The sequence below is a fragment of the Polyodon spathula genome, chromosome 3 (genome assembly GCF_017654505.1).
Source record: "Polyodon spathula isolate WHYD16114869_AA chromosome 3, ASM1765450v1, whole genome shotgun sequence".
NCBI lineage: Eukaryota > Metazoa > Chordata > Actinopteri > Acipenseriformes > Polyodontidae > Polyodon > Polyodon spathula.
Window position 1 is genome coordinate 47,922,691 of NC_054536.1, and position 13,508 is coordinate 47,936,198.

The following is a 13,508-nucleotide window of genomic DNA, read 5'->3' on the forward strand; positions in this document are numbered from 1 at the left end:
AGGTTAGTCAACGGAGACTGGGGGACCTCCCGCCCTGGTGGTTTATATGAGCCACTACAGTAGTGTTTCTGCAAGGCAAAAAACACTACCTGCAGCTCCAAATATTGACATGGGGGGTTCCACACGCCTTGCGCTCCCCTACCATTCCACACAGCATTCCAGCCGAGGCTGGACGAAGCTGTGATGACCTCCCTCTGGTGATGCTGCCCAGTGCTATCCCTATCGTAGGTGGGCAGGCTGAGTCCACTAAGAAATGCCCTCAGACAATAACGAAACACTGTCACCAGACTGCCACGGTTTAATGCAGGCTGAAAAACCCTGTTGTTGAACCAGGCTTTTAGAGGGCACTGAAAAGCTTCAGACAAATGGCCATTCTCTGCACCCTGTTGTCTGACAGTGTACAGCATGGGCCTGCAGTCCAGGTGCACTCCCAAATTGGAGGCTGATGGAGAGGGTTGAGCTGGCTGTTTGCAAGATTCACCTACAGGCCCAACCAATGAAGGTGGTCTGTAGAGAGTTCCATGTATACCTCAGCCTGTACTGGAGACAGAACATAATGAACCAGTCATCCAGGTAATTGAGTACTCTGATGCCACTAAGCACTTTGAAAAGGCATGGGGAGCTAGAGAGGCCAAATGGCAAGACCGTGACTCGTACGCTGTTCCCTGAAGGTGAATCGCAAGCACTTAAGTGTGCCGGTTTTTATGGGGATATGGAACTAGGCATCTTTGAGGACCACCTTGGTGAACCAATTGCCTGTCCTGAATGATTGCAACTTAACTGTTGCATCGTCACACTCTGAACCTCCTTCGGCTCAGAACAGGTTGACCACCCTATGATTTCCAAATTCATATGGGGTGGCAGACTCCCACGAACATACGCGTCAACGAGCTAAATTATCGGGTGTTTTGAAATTCTACTACTGGACATTGAGCTTTGAAAACTTGCCTGGAACATGATTCGCAGGTTCATTTGAGGCATGTGGAGGAGGCTCTGGTATTGCCACATAGGCTACAAGACCTCTCTTTCATAAATATTGACATAAAATTTGGTCCTATTATAGCTAACTCATGAGTACATGGAATAGTATTGAAAAATACACGGGTGGACCTATACATTTTATAAATCATTTTCAATTTAGAATAACTAATTTTTTAACAGGAGGCCAGCACTTTGTTTATCCAGAGGCATTTTTACTTTTGATGACATCTTTCATGATAAAGGCCTTTTACGTTGTGGGACCTCGAAGAGACCTACTCTCTTCCTGGCTTCTCTTATCTTATTGTATGTACTCAAGGCTCAGATCAGCTACCTATGTGCCATGGGATACAGCTCTGCCTCATAGTAATTAAATCTTGTAAGCCCCTAGCTTTACAAAAAAAACCTGGGAGCAGGAGTTGGGGAGTCTAGCTAATATTCCTAATTGGGAGAACGAATGGCTAAACACATCTGTGGCTTCTAAAAACCTTGCCCATCATAATAAATGTTAAGTTTTTTCATGCAACCCCGCAGTGACGTTTCCAAATGAAAATGATCTGACACTGCATCTGTAAATGTGGCACACCTGGCACCAGTATACATATGCTCATTACCACTTTGTGGAGCTTGACTGGTTCACAGTTAGTAGCTGAACCTTGCTTATTTTTTACTTAATGATGACTCATTGGTTAATCTTTTCTGACTCTGCTTGCTGGCCTAAAAAAATAAAATTAAAATAGTAGCAAGCCTACACATACAGAAACTGGCAACAAAAAAATATTATATACAATCTATATTAAAATCACTACACACCATTTCCAGCAAGTTGGGCACTGTTTAACGAGGCATTTCATAATGACATGCTTGACTTTTTTCTATCTCATAAGATTCTGACTCGCTCTAAAGCTGCACAACATTTTCTTGACCCAGATGGCTTTCCATAGAGATGACTATGCATGCGCGTGCCTAATCTGGTTTAGTTACTTTTTGCTGTCTAAAACTTTTTAATTGAGGCTCATGACCTGCTGTGTTGATCCTGTGTGTTTATACTTTATATATATATATATATATATATATATATATATATATATATATATATATATATATATATATATATATAAAGTATAAACCACGACATGCCGCGCGGCTCCCATGATATATACCACGCCTTTAACCACCCCAGATGTGGTATATATCATCGGAACCACACAGCCCAAAGTGGTTTATATCGCTTACAACACAGCTACCTGTCAATTGTGGGAAGAAAAATAATAACAAATAATTAAAACACATTTAAATTAAGACAAAACCAGAAACTTTTGTGTACATATCCGCAGTGTAATATATCCCAAATTTTATTTAATTTAATTAATTGCTCGCCTATTAAAAATAAATTGCACATGTTCATTTATTGTGAATTTCTGCATCAAAAGTGCCATCTCACTAGAAACTACAGGGCTGAGCACAAACTGGATGATCGGCAGAGTTTCAAATTACAATAAGGAATTAAGAAGAGGAGCTGCGGTACAGACTGAAGCTGGATCTTGAAGTGAGTTTGTGAACTTGTTATATGCAAGCATTTACTATAAAGTTTACACATATTCTAGTACATTTTCATTACTTTGGATCTCAAAATACGTTTTTGTTATTTGTCAGACACCCTCGCGCCCAAGTCGTGCCAGACTATGTTGACGATCAAACCAGACTTTATGCACCAATCTGACTGCGGTATCAGGGGACAGAACCTCAGTTTCCGCAGATGTTTAAAATCCTGGTCCGTAATTCGGGGGGGTGTCGTGACTGGCCTTGTCGTTACCTGCTTTTCCAACAGTTTTCCAGACTGACATGAATACGTTACGGCTGGTTTTAAACTCGCCATCAGCAGAGAATTTAAAACTTCTACTGTTAAAATATGTGTTTAGTCCACTCAGCATTATAAAACTGGAGACTGAATACTGGTCCTCAGTTTAACTTCTTGCACTGGCATAAAATTCCTTTATGTTGTTGAGATTTTTTTGGATTTATTTCCATAAAATGTGATTTTTTTTTTTTTTTTTTAAAGTACATTAACCAGCCCATGCTGTGGTTTTAATTTATTTTTTATGTTTTTTTTCAATCCTTGTTTTCTTCTATTTCATTTAACTGTTCCTCATTAACTGTTATATACACACACACATATATACAGTACAGTGCAAAAGTTTTAGGCAGGTGTGAAAAAATGCTGTAAGTGAGTGAACAGAAGAAAAATCTACTGGGGGGGGGGGGTAAAACAACTTGTTTGTTTGTTGGTGGGGGGTGGTGACCGCCCTTTCAAATCAATATTTGGTGTGACCACCCTTTGTCTTCAAAACAGCATCAATTCTTCTAGGTACACTTGCACACAGTTTTTGAAGGAACTCGGCAGGTAGGTTGGCCCAAACATCTTGGAGAACTAACCACAGTTCTTCTGTGGATTTAGGCAGCCTCAGTTGCTTCTCTCTCTTCATGTAATCCCAGACAGACTCGATGTTGAGATCAGGGCTCTGTGGGGGCCATACCATCACTTCCAGGACTCCTTGTTCTTCTTTACGCTGAAGATCATTCTTAATGACTTTTGGTGTATGTTTGGGGTCGTCGTCATGCTGCAGAATAAATTTGGGGCCAATCGGATGCCTCCCTGATGGTATTGCATGATGGATAAGTATCTGCCTATACTTCTCAGCATTGAGGAGACCATTAATTCTGACCAAATCCCCAACTCCATTTGCAGAAATGCAGCCCCAAACTTGCAAGGAACCTCCACCATGCTTCACTGTTGCCTGCAGACACTCATTCGTGTACTGGTCTCCAGCCCTTCGGAGAACAAACTGCCTTCTGCTACAGCCAAATATTTCAAATTTTGACTCATCAGTCCAGAGCACCTGCTGCCATTTTTTTGCACCCCAGTTCCTGTGTTTTTGTGCATAGTTGAGTCGCTTGGCCTTGCTTCCATGTTGGAGGTATGGCTTTTTGGCCGCAAGTCTTCTATGAAGCCCACTTCTGACCAGACTTCTCCGGACAGTAGATGGGTGTACCAGGGTGCCAACTGTTTTCTGCCAATTCTGAGATGATGGCATTGCTGGACATCTTCCGATTGCGAAGGGAAGTAAGCATGATGTGTCCTTCATCTGCTGCAGTAAGTTTCCTTGGCCGACCACTGCGTCTACGGTCCTCAACGTTGCCCATTTCTTTGTGCTTCTTCAAAAGAGCTTGGACAACACATCTGGAAACCCCTGTCTGCCTTGAAATTTCTGCCTGGGAGAGACCTTGCCGATGCAGTATAACTACCTTGTGTCTCGTTGCTGTGCTCAGTCTTGCCATGGTGTATGACTTTTGACAGTAAACTGTTTTCAGTAACCTCACCTTGTTACTGAGTTTGACTGTTCCTCACCCAGTTTTATTCCTCCTACACAGCTGTTTCTGTTTCAGTTAATGATTGTGTTTCAACCTATATATTGAATTGATCATCATTAGCACGTGTTTGGTATAATTGTTTAATCATACACCTGACTATGTGCCTACAAAATCTCTGACTTTGTGCAAGTGTACCTAGAAGAATTGATGTTGTTTTGAAGGCAAAGGGTGGTCATACCAAATATGGATTTGATTTAGATTATTCTTCTGTTCACTCACTTTGCATTTAGTTAACTGATAAATATAATCTATTAACATGTCTATTTTTGAAAGCATTCTTACTTTACAGCATTTTTCACACCTACCTAAAACTTTTGCACAGTTCTGTATATACACACATATAAATGTATAAAGGGCCTTGCAAAAGTTTTCAGACCCCTGACCAATTCTCTCATATTACTGAATTACAAATGGTACATTGAAATTTCGTTCTGTTCGATATTTTATTTTGAAACACTGAAACTCAAAATCAATTATTGTAAGGTGACATTGGTTTTATGTTGGGAAATATTTTTAAGAAAAAAAAAACTGAAATATCTTGCTTGCATAACTATTCAACCCCCACACATTAATATCTGGTAGAGCCACCTTTCGCTGCAATAACAGCTTTAAGTCTTTTGGGGCAAGTATGTACCAGCTTTGCACAGTGTCGGAGTGATTTGCTCCAGGTTGTTCAGGTTGGTTGGACGACGCTTGTGGACCGCAATTTTCAAATAGTGCCACAGATTCTCAATGGGATTGAGATCAGGACTTTGACTGGGCCACTGTAGGACATTCACCTTTTTGTTCTTCAGCCACTCCAATGTTGCTTTGGCCTTGTGCTTGGGATCATTGTCCTGCTGAAAGGTGAATTTCCTCCCAAGCGTCAGTTTTTTAGCAAACTGAAGCAGATTCTCTTGCAGTATTTTCCTGTATTTTGCTCCATCCATTCTTCCTTCAACTGTAACAAGATGCCCAGTCCCTGCTGATGAGAAGCATCCCCACAGCATGATGCTGCCACCACCATACTTCACTGTAGGGATGGTGTGTCTTGAGGCATGAGCAGTGTTAGTAGTAGGTTTGCACCACACATAGCGCTTTGAGTTTTGGCCAAAAAGCTCTATCTTTGTTTTATCTGACCACAAAACCTTTTCCCACATCGCAGCTGGGTCACTGTCATGCTTTCTGGCAAACTCCAGACGTGTTTCACGTCTTCCAGATGGAACTTTTTGAGTAACTGCTTCTTTGTTACCACCCTCCCATACAGGCCAATGTTATGCAGAGCTCTTGATATGGTTGACTGGTGCACCATTACTCCACTCCCAGCCATTGAACTCTGTAGCTCCTTCAAAGTGATTGTTGGCGTCTCTGTGGCTTCTCTCACAAGACTCCTTGTTTGAGCGCTGAGTTTTGAGGGACGTCCTTTTCTTGGCAGTGCCTGGGTGGTGTGATGCAGCTTCCACTTCTTGATTATTGATCCAATTGTGCTCACTGGGGTATCCAAACACTGGGATATTATTTTGTACCCTTTCCTTAATCTATGCATTTGTACTACTTTATCTCTAACTTCTGTAGAATGCTCTTTGGTCTTCATTTTCCTTCAGATTCACAGCCTTACCAATGATCCTTCAACAGTGGGGTTTTTATCCAGAAAATGTGACAGCAACTTTAATGGTTCACAGGTGGAGGCCAATGGTAAGGTAATTGTGTCCTCGTTAGGGCAATTTCTTTCATCGGTACAAACTGGGAGCTTCCACAGCACAGGGGTTGAATACTTATGCAAGCAAGATATTTCAGTTTTTTATTTTTCTTAAAAATATTTCCCAACATAAAACCAATGTCACCTTACAATAATTGATTCTGAGTTTGTGTTTAAAAATAAAATATCAAACAGAACGAAATTTCAATGTACCATTTGTAATTCGGTAATATGAGAGAATTGGTCAGGGGTCTGAATACTTCTGCAAGGCACTGTGTATATACATACATACACACACACACACACACACACACACACACACCGAACAGTCAAAAGTTTGAGTACACTTGCTGGAAACTAGTTTTTTTTTTTCATAATTGACAATGGTTTACGTCATATACGTTTCTGTAAATATTTGAAAATGAAAACACATGTTACAATATACCAAACAAAACATAAGGAGTACCAAAGCAATGTTCAAGAAAATTGAAAATTGTCTCCAAATCTTGGATTCCTCAAAATTGCCACCCTTTGCCTTAACAACAGCCTCACAAACACGAGGCATTCGGTTAACAAGTTTCAGCAGGAAATCACCCAACATGTCTTCCCAGCTCTTCTGCAGCAATTCCCAGAGATGTAGGGCACTTGTGGGTAGCTTTGCTTTGACTCGATCATTAGATTGAGTTGTCCTTCACTTCCTTCTTCGTCAGATAGTTCTTGCACAACTTTGAGGTGTGTTTCGGGTCATTATCTTGCTGAAGAATGAAGGACTGCCCAACTAGCCGTAATCCTGATGGAATGGCATACCTCTGAAGTATGCTATGATAGCCATGCTGGCTGAGCTTGCCATGGACTTGGTAAAGACAACCAACTCTGTCACCAGCAAAGCAACCCCAGACCATGACACTGCCTCCTCCATGCTTGACAGTGGGAACCACACATGCAGAACTCATGAGCTCACCCTCTCTGCGTCTTACAAATACTCGCCCGTTGGACCCAAACATTTCAAATTTGGACACAGCTGTTACAGACACTTGCGAAGGTCTTGCGATTTGTCTTAAAGATAGACCTTCATTTATTAAAGTAATTACAAACTGTCTTTTTTCTTTGCTTAACTAAGCGTATTTTGTCATTTTCTGCTCCCTTACATTCAGGAATGACAAACTTGTGCCTGTGCTACCTATATTTTATAGTAGTCATGGACCCTAACCTGTTAACAATAATTTGTGACAAAAGGTTAATTAGGTAACATGCTAGTTAACTCAGAGAACATCTAACAGACACTTTTATACTTAGGCCAGTGTTCTAACACTGTGTTATACACATTTCAGACTTTTAACTGACTCGTGCTTCAGACTGAAATCCCCTTGCTTTGGGTGACCATTTCATTGAAATGGACAAGATTTACATTTTCATTTAAAAATTACATTTTTGAATGCAATTCACTTATGATTATCAGCTTAGAGAAGTACATGTATCATATAATGAAATATTAAGTGTTTATAGACAAGTTTATACAGTTAAAACCATAGATAATCATGAAAAACCTGGTTTCAAGCAGGTGTACTCAAACTTTTCACTGGTACTGTATGTGTGTGTGTATATATATATATATATATATATATATATATATATATATATATATATATATATATATACACACACACACACACACATATAGTCACATACCACACAGAGCTCTTTTTCATTTGCCATTTTTTAAACTGTCTCGCAATTTCTGGTGAGACAGTAAATAAGTGCAAGGTATTTTTGTCATTTCTAGCAAATACTAACATCTGACTGTTGTATCCAAATACATGTCAAAAAATACTTGTTCAAATATTCAGATATTTCTCCCAGTACTATTTATTTATACATTAATGTGTGCGAGATTTGGTTCTTTTGTATATAGCTTTGTACAATTGTTAAATACTTGATCACAAATGTTTTCATAAACAACAAAACTGAAGTGAAAACATTACCGTACCATAACTTGAAAAAAGCTTTCTGTGTAAATTTCAATAAACCAATAGTGTCTTTAACCAGTGAAATTGTAGGGTATCTAAATAAAGTTCTGAATCAACCCAAACAGATTTTTTTTTTTTTTTACACTGTTGCATTCTGCAGCGAGATATATCCCACATACAACAAATTTGGTTATACTGGTTACCATCAGGCGTCTGAGGATGATTTAATTGTGCAGTAACTTCCCTAGTTAGATGATGAGCTGATAATATCTCTTCAGCCAAAATAGCAGGCATGATAATTTAAGATGTTACCCAAATGAAAAACAGTAAACATAGTGTGAATTTTTTACTAAAGCAGAATCCGCTGTTGCAGGGAAAACAGACTTTGTTTCTCAAAACAGACCATTTTAAGAAGTGACCAATTTAAGAAAGAAGAAAGCATAGAAATACATGCGAATTCAAGACCCTGTTCACACTTGCAATTTAAGGCGGCCCTAGGCTGCTTCAGGCCAGCCTTTTCTCATATGTGAACACTCTAAAAAGAAATGCCTGCAATCCCGGACCAGGGCCGGTTTTACATATGTATGAACGCAAAGCAGACCAGGGCCGGCTTTACATATGTATGAACGCAAAGCAGACCAGGGCCAGCCTTTTCGTATCACATTACCAATTTGATTTTCTATGATAACACGGAAAAATGCTGATTTTCTATGATGTCGGAGCTTTTTTTGTTTTTATCATTTGGGGAGGGGGAAAAAAACATGAAAAGATTTTTTTATTTTAGTTTGAGGATAACCAATTCAATACTAGTACCGCATATAAACATTTACACAATTAAATTTGCTTTAAATTTGCGTAAACATACCTGTCTGATAAAACTGCTTCCAGTATTCAAGTTCAGTGTTGAATGAGGCTTCAGTTTACTTCAGTCAGAATACAGAGTGGTTCAAAAATGCACTAAACAATAACTATCATCCCTAATCGGATCAACGAGTCGATGGTAATGTGCTGTTCTGTACTTCATGCAGCAATGCTGTTGTTTACACTTGTAGGCAGACAATTATATAACAGTAAGCGCTAAACATAAATTGAATGAAACAAAATGTAAAACAGCAGCAAACTTTGAATTCTTTTCTGTGCTCAACGCCAGCAAGTCTCAGTCAATATGGCTGGAGAATGTTGCAGTTCTATTTTACAATAGCCATCTGGATGACAAAGACTCAGAAGCTGAACTAACATGAATATTTTTTAACATGGAAATATTTGTAATATTTGTGGTAACTTGCTGAATTTGAAAGTGTAAAAAATTATATTTTCACTGTAATGTGTTATCTTTCAATGTCTGTTATTGTGATTATTATTGTTAATGTTATTCTATAACTATATGTTTGCTAATCTTCCAAGAGAAGGTGTAATGCTGATGATCAGTCTTTACTTGTAATGGTTAGGGAATACAGAATAATAATAACAGTGATAATGATAATAATAACAAGTAACACAATAGTTTAACAATCGTGTTTGTAAACAAAACAAAACAAAGACAGTATTCATGCAGGTTAAACAAATACGTATAAATGAGAAGAATGATGTGTCGTGTATTTAACATTATTTAATGCTGTGTCTTTCCTTAGGAGGGAGCAGTAGTACTATTAGGTGGTCAGTCGTGAGTTTGTCTTGCGAGTGCAATCCGAGTGAAGTATCCATTATGAAAATAAATATGTATACCTGTGAACACTAGCAAGTTGCTGTTTCCTGCGTTCTAAATATCTCTGTGTTCTTACGAGAATAATGTGATTGTGGGCGGGGACAAGCTCGGACCGACACCGTTACACACCATTACAGCAAGTCAAAATAGTCTATATGTTTTTTTTTTAATATATACTATAAAATTGCTTCTGTACTGCAATGAAAAAAAACTTTTTTTTCAGCTCTTCCATTCTGAGTGGAGGCTATCGTTCCATGAAAATTAAAAATAAAAAGTGCACCACATTTTAGGCCTGCTTTTCAGTCACATATGTGAACGTGCAAAGGCACCTTAAAAACATAAATGTGAACAGGTTTGCAGACCCAAATATGGGGAGGCTCTGAGCAAGCCCAGTAGTGTGAAGGGGGGCTAATTAGGAACGATACTGCTGACAAAACTAAATTAAGGAATTAAAAATTAAAAGTTCTGCAGCTTCTGCCATTTACTAAACCTCTCAGATTGTGCTAATGAAAGAATGATTTGGAAATATCTTTAATATATGACAATGTGCTTGCTGTGTTGTATTTAATATTGCAAATAACAGAACAGATTTATTGAAGCTTAAACTTGTTTTTACTGAAAACAATAGTAACATGTAAACATAAGTGCTGTCTGTGTTATATGCTCTCAGATCAGGACTTCAGGAACACTGAGCATGCTATTTCCCATATTACAACAGTACACAACTAAAGGTGCAGTAACAAATTCCTGTCACAACACTTGCAAAATATTTAAAAAGAAACATTCAGAGTTCATTACAGTTATCAGCTGCATAGATTAACCATTCAGCAGAATAAGGCAACATGCAAGTAAGTTCAAACATTTCGATTTGGCAACCAATTTCTATTTTTGGCCTAGGAGCACCGAGCAAGTGTGAGGTTTTAGCCAAGTTGATCCCTTATCTGTGATCACTGATTAGTCAGTCAGGTTTCCCAAAAACATGTACTAATAGAAAACTATTATCAGAGGGTTACAAAATTTCCACAGACTATGCAATACATCTCTCACAATTTGGGACCATTGAGAAAATTTCACAATTTTAGTAACTTTTGTAACACACAACCTCACATAGTAAAACAACAAAAACAGCACTATATGAAACAGAACATCAATGTTTGTCTTTGGAAATGAAAAACAGAATTATTGATTATACTTAATGTTGTTAAAGGCTGAAGGCTAAAACATTTTTAAACTTACCCAAATTGTTTCTGAACCTTAACTGATTGCGGATACTATAAAGCAGTACATGCTTCTCATACTCTCGCTGCGAGTTACCAAGGCCCTAAAGATAAAAAAAAAAAGAAAACAAATATATATTATTGTTACTGTATCAGTGTTGCTGATAATGGTGGAAGATCTTCTCTATCAATAATCTAAACAAATTCCATGCAGCTGTAATTTAAAAAGTTAAAGCTGTGACATTAGAACTGTGACCAGTTGGCATTACTGTCCATAGAAGTCGACCACGTTGGAAAGTCCAAACAGATATTAAGGTAATAAGGGTTGTATTTAAATGTCAGATTAAAAATACAGCAGTGGTGGCTGCAGCGCTCTCAAAAGCACGAGGTATAACAAGAAAGGAAATACTGGTCTCTTTCTGAGCCAAGACTGAGTTTCTTGTCTTTTCTTATATCCACCTACCACACCGGATTAAAAAAAACAGTATTTAAGTGGCTGTAAATGGTAAATAATACATTTAGTCAGTAATTTTGAACATCTATTGCGTGTAAAAGTTCTTGAGTTATAATCAAAAAAGGATATTTTTGTGAACAAAAACAAAACATCTCTGGGGGCATGCAAGAAAGGTGTTGCATCAGATTGAAGGGTTTGTAAAAAAATGAAGTAAAATTACGTGTGAAAAAAAAAAAAAAAAAAAAAAAAAAAAACAACATTGATATGTCCAGTGGTTATTATAGTGTGGCAGTGAAAATTAATTTCTACTAAACACCACCTGCACTGGAAGTTTAAGAGAATCACAGAATACTGCTATGTAAAAACTGTAAAGGTTCGTTGCCATTGGTATTTCACCTACAGCACAACTTGTTTCACAAGTCAAAGTTAAGGGCACCATTAGATTCCATAACTCTGAAAATTTGAAGTCAGCATCTCAAATGGTTTGAGATATTAGCAGTTGAACTAGCAGTGACACACTTCAAACCCATATTGCCTGCCTAGTTCAGGAGTGACTGGGACTGGGAGAGCCTTAATGTATTTTGCTATGTACAGTTTGTTTCCAACATGAATGTCTCAAACATTTCAGTCAATACTGATTTATATTGGATCAGAACCAGTCCAGGTATATAAAACAAAATATCTTATTTTTTCTCTTTGAAGCAGTCTGGCCCAGTTCTTAGAAGGGTTTAGGAGTAGTTGTAGAGAAACACATATCCAGAAAAAACTGTGCCAGCCTTGGGAACAGGGGCACCAACAGAAGAAAATAAATCGAACACTCCTAAAGCACAGTATTTACTCCAGGACAAATTCTGTACCATTAAAATATCATGGAGTTAAGTCATTGAAGCAACTAGTTGCATGCAAGGACTGCACACAACTTTTGAAAAGTCCTATCTAGAGAGGGAAACAAGTTGCATGCAACTTCTTGCACCGTATAAACTAGTATGTAACTCTTGGTCCCAGCAAAAGTTGAACACATATCTTGCTTTTGTTAAAAAAGTTGTACATTTGCATAAAACTTCAGTAATTGGTTGTTGCAGTGTTGCATGAAACATGTTAAACAGTGCCTACAGGGAAGCGTTACCTGCTACTTGTTCCACTGTGTCGACAGAACTTTACATTCACATTGGAGCAATGACTGTATCCCATGTAAAAGCCACTCACTTTTTCACATAACCTTGACCGATTGGCTGCAGTATGGAAACTATATGCTATCGATATTGCAGAATTAAACTGCCTGCAGGATCTGGTCCATCACAATTTCACTGACTTATTAGTTATTTTGCTTTTAACTTTGCTCCTTATTAAGCTGGTGGTTCATCTTAAACTGTTTGTGCTCTTTCAATATGTTTTCTCATTTTTATTATCCTGTAGAATGATGACAAACATTCAGTAATGTTATTCCTTCAGGTCCAGATCATGTCATGATTAGTCAATGTCAACTCTCCAATCAGAAAGAGCAATGTAATGATCTTGATGAGAAATGTTCTGGGATGATAATCAACCTTGTTGTAATGACTTGACTGATCCCAGATAACTGTGCTGAACAGTTGTACAGGTTAAACAAATAAAACCTTGACCTGTTATTACTTGAATCTCTAGAATAATGAGGAGCAAAGTAATAGTCAAAATGTGTTGAAGTTCAGCTGGACAGCCAGCAAGTCACAAAATAGCCTCAAGGTTAATGTGACTCTGACATTCTGAATGTCTCCATGTATACAATATTGCAACTTGCAGGACAACTTGTAAAGATAAATAAATACAGTTATGCTGTTTTGTTGCCCTGGGATAAATGCTGAGATTACTAAAACTTAAACCTTACTGCATTGACAATATCAAATATTTAACGTATAACCTTTTCTCATATGCCTTATTGTATCTATCACATTTTTTTTAATGTATTTAACGCAATTCATAGAAATACATTTTTGTACTAACCTATTGATCATACTCAAAACTTCAATGTGACATCATCAAAATACTGATGATGATTAAAACACTCTTCTCTGGTACAATTTTTCAGTGAAAGCCAGGT

The 13,508-nt window shown here is 38.0% G+C and overlaps 1 protein-coding gene across 2 annotated transcripts in view; it reads right to left on the reverse strand.

Annotated features, from left to right (window-relative positions):
• fam91a1 (family with sequence similarity 91 member A1) overlaps positions 1 to 13,508 on the reverse strand; it is a 96,088-nt gene that overhangs the window by 81,896 nt on the left and 684 nt on the right. For both annotated transcript variants that reach the window (XM_041245340.1, XM_041245339.1), the window contains exon 2: positions 10,997 to 11,081. In XM_041245340.1, coding sequence (XP_041101274.1) covers positions 10,997 to 11,081 — 85 coding nt within the window. The remainder of the gene's footprint in view (positions 1 to 10,996; positions 11,082 to 13,508) is intronic.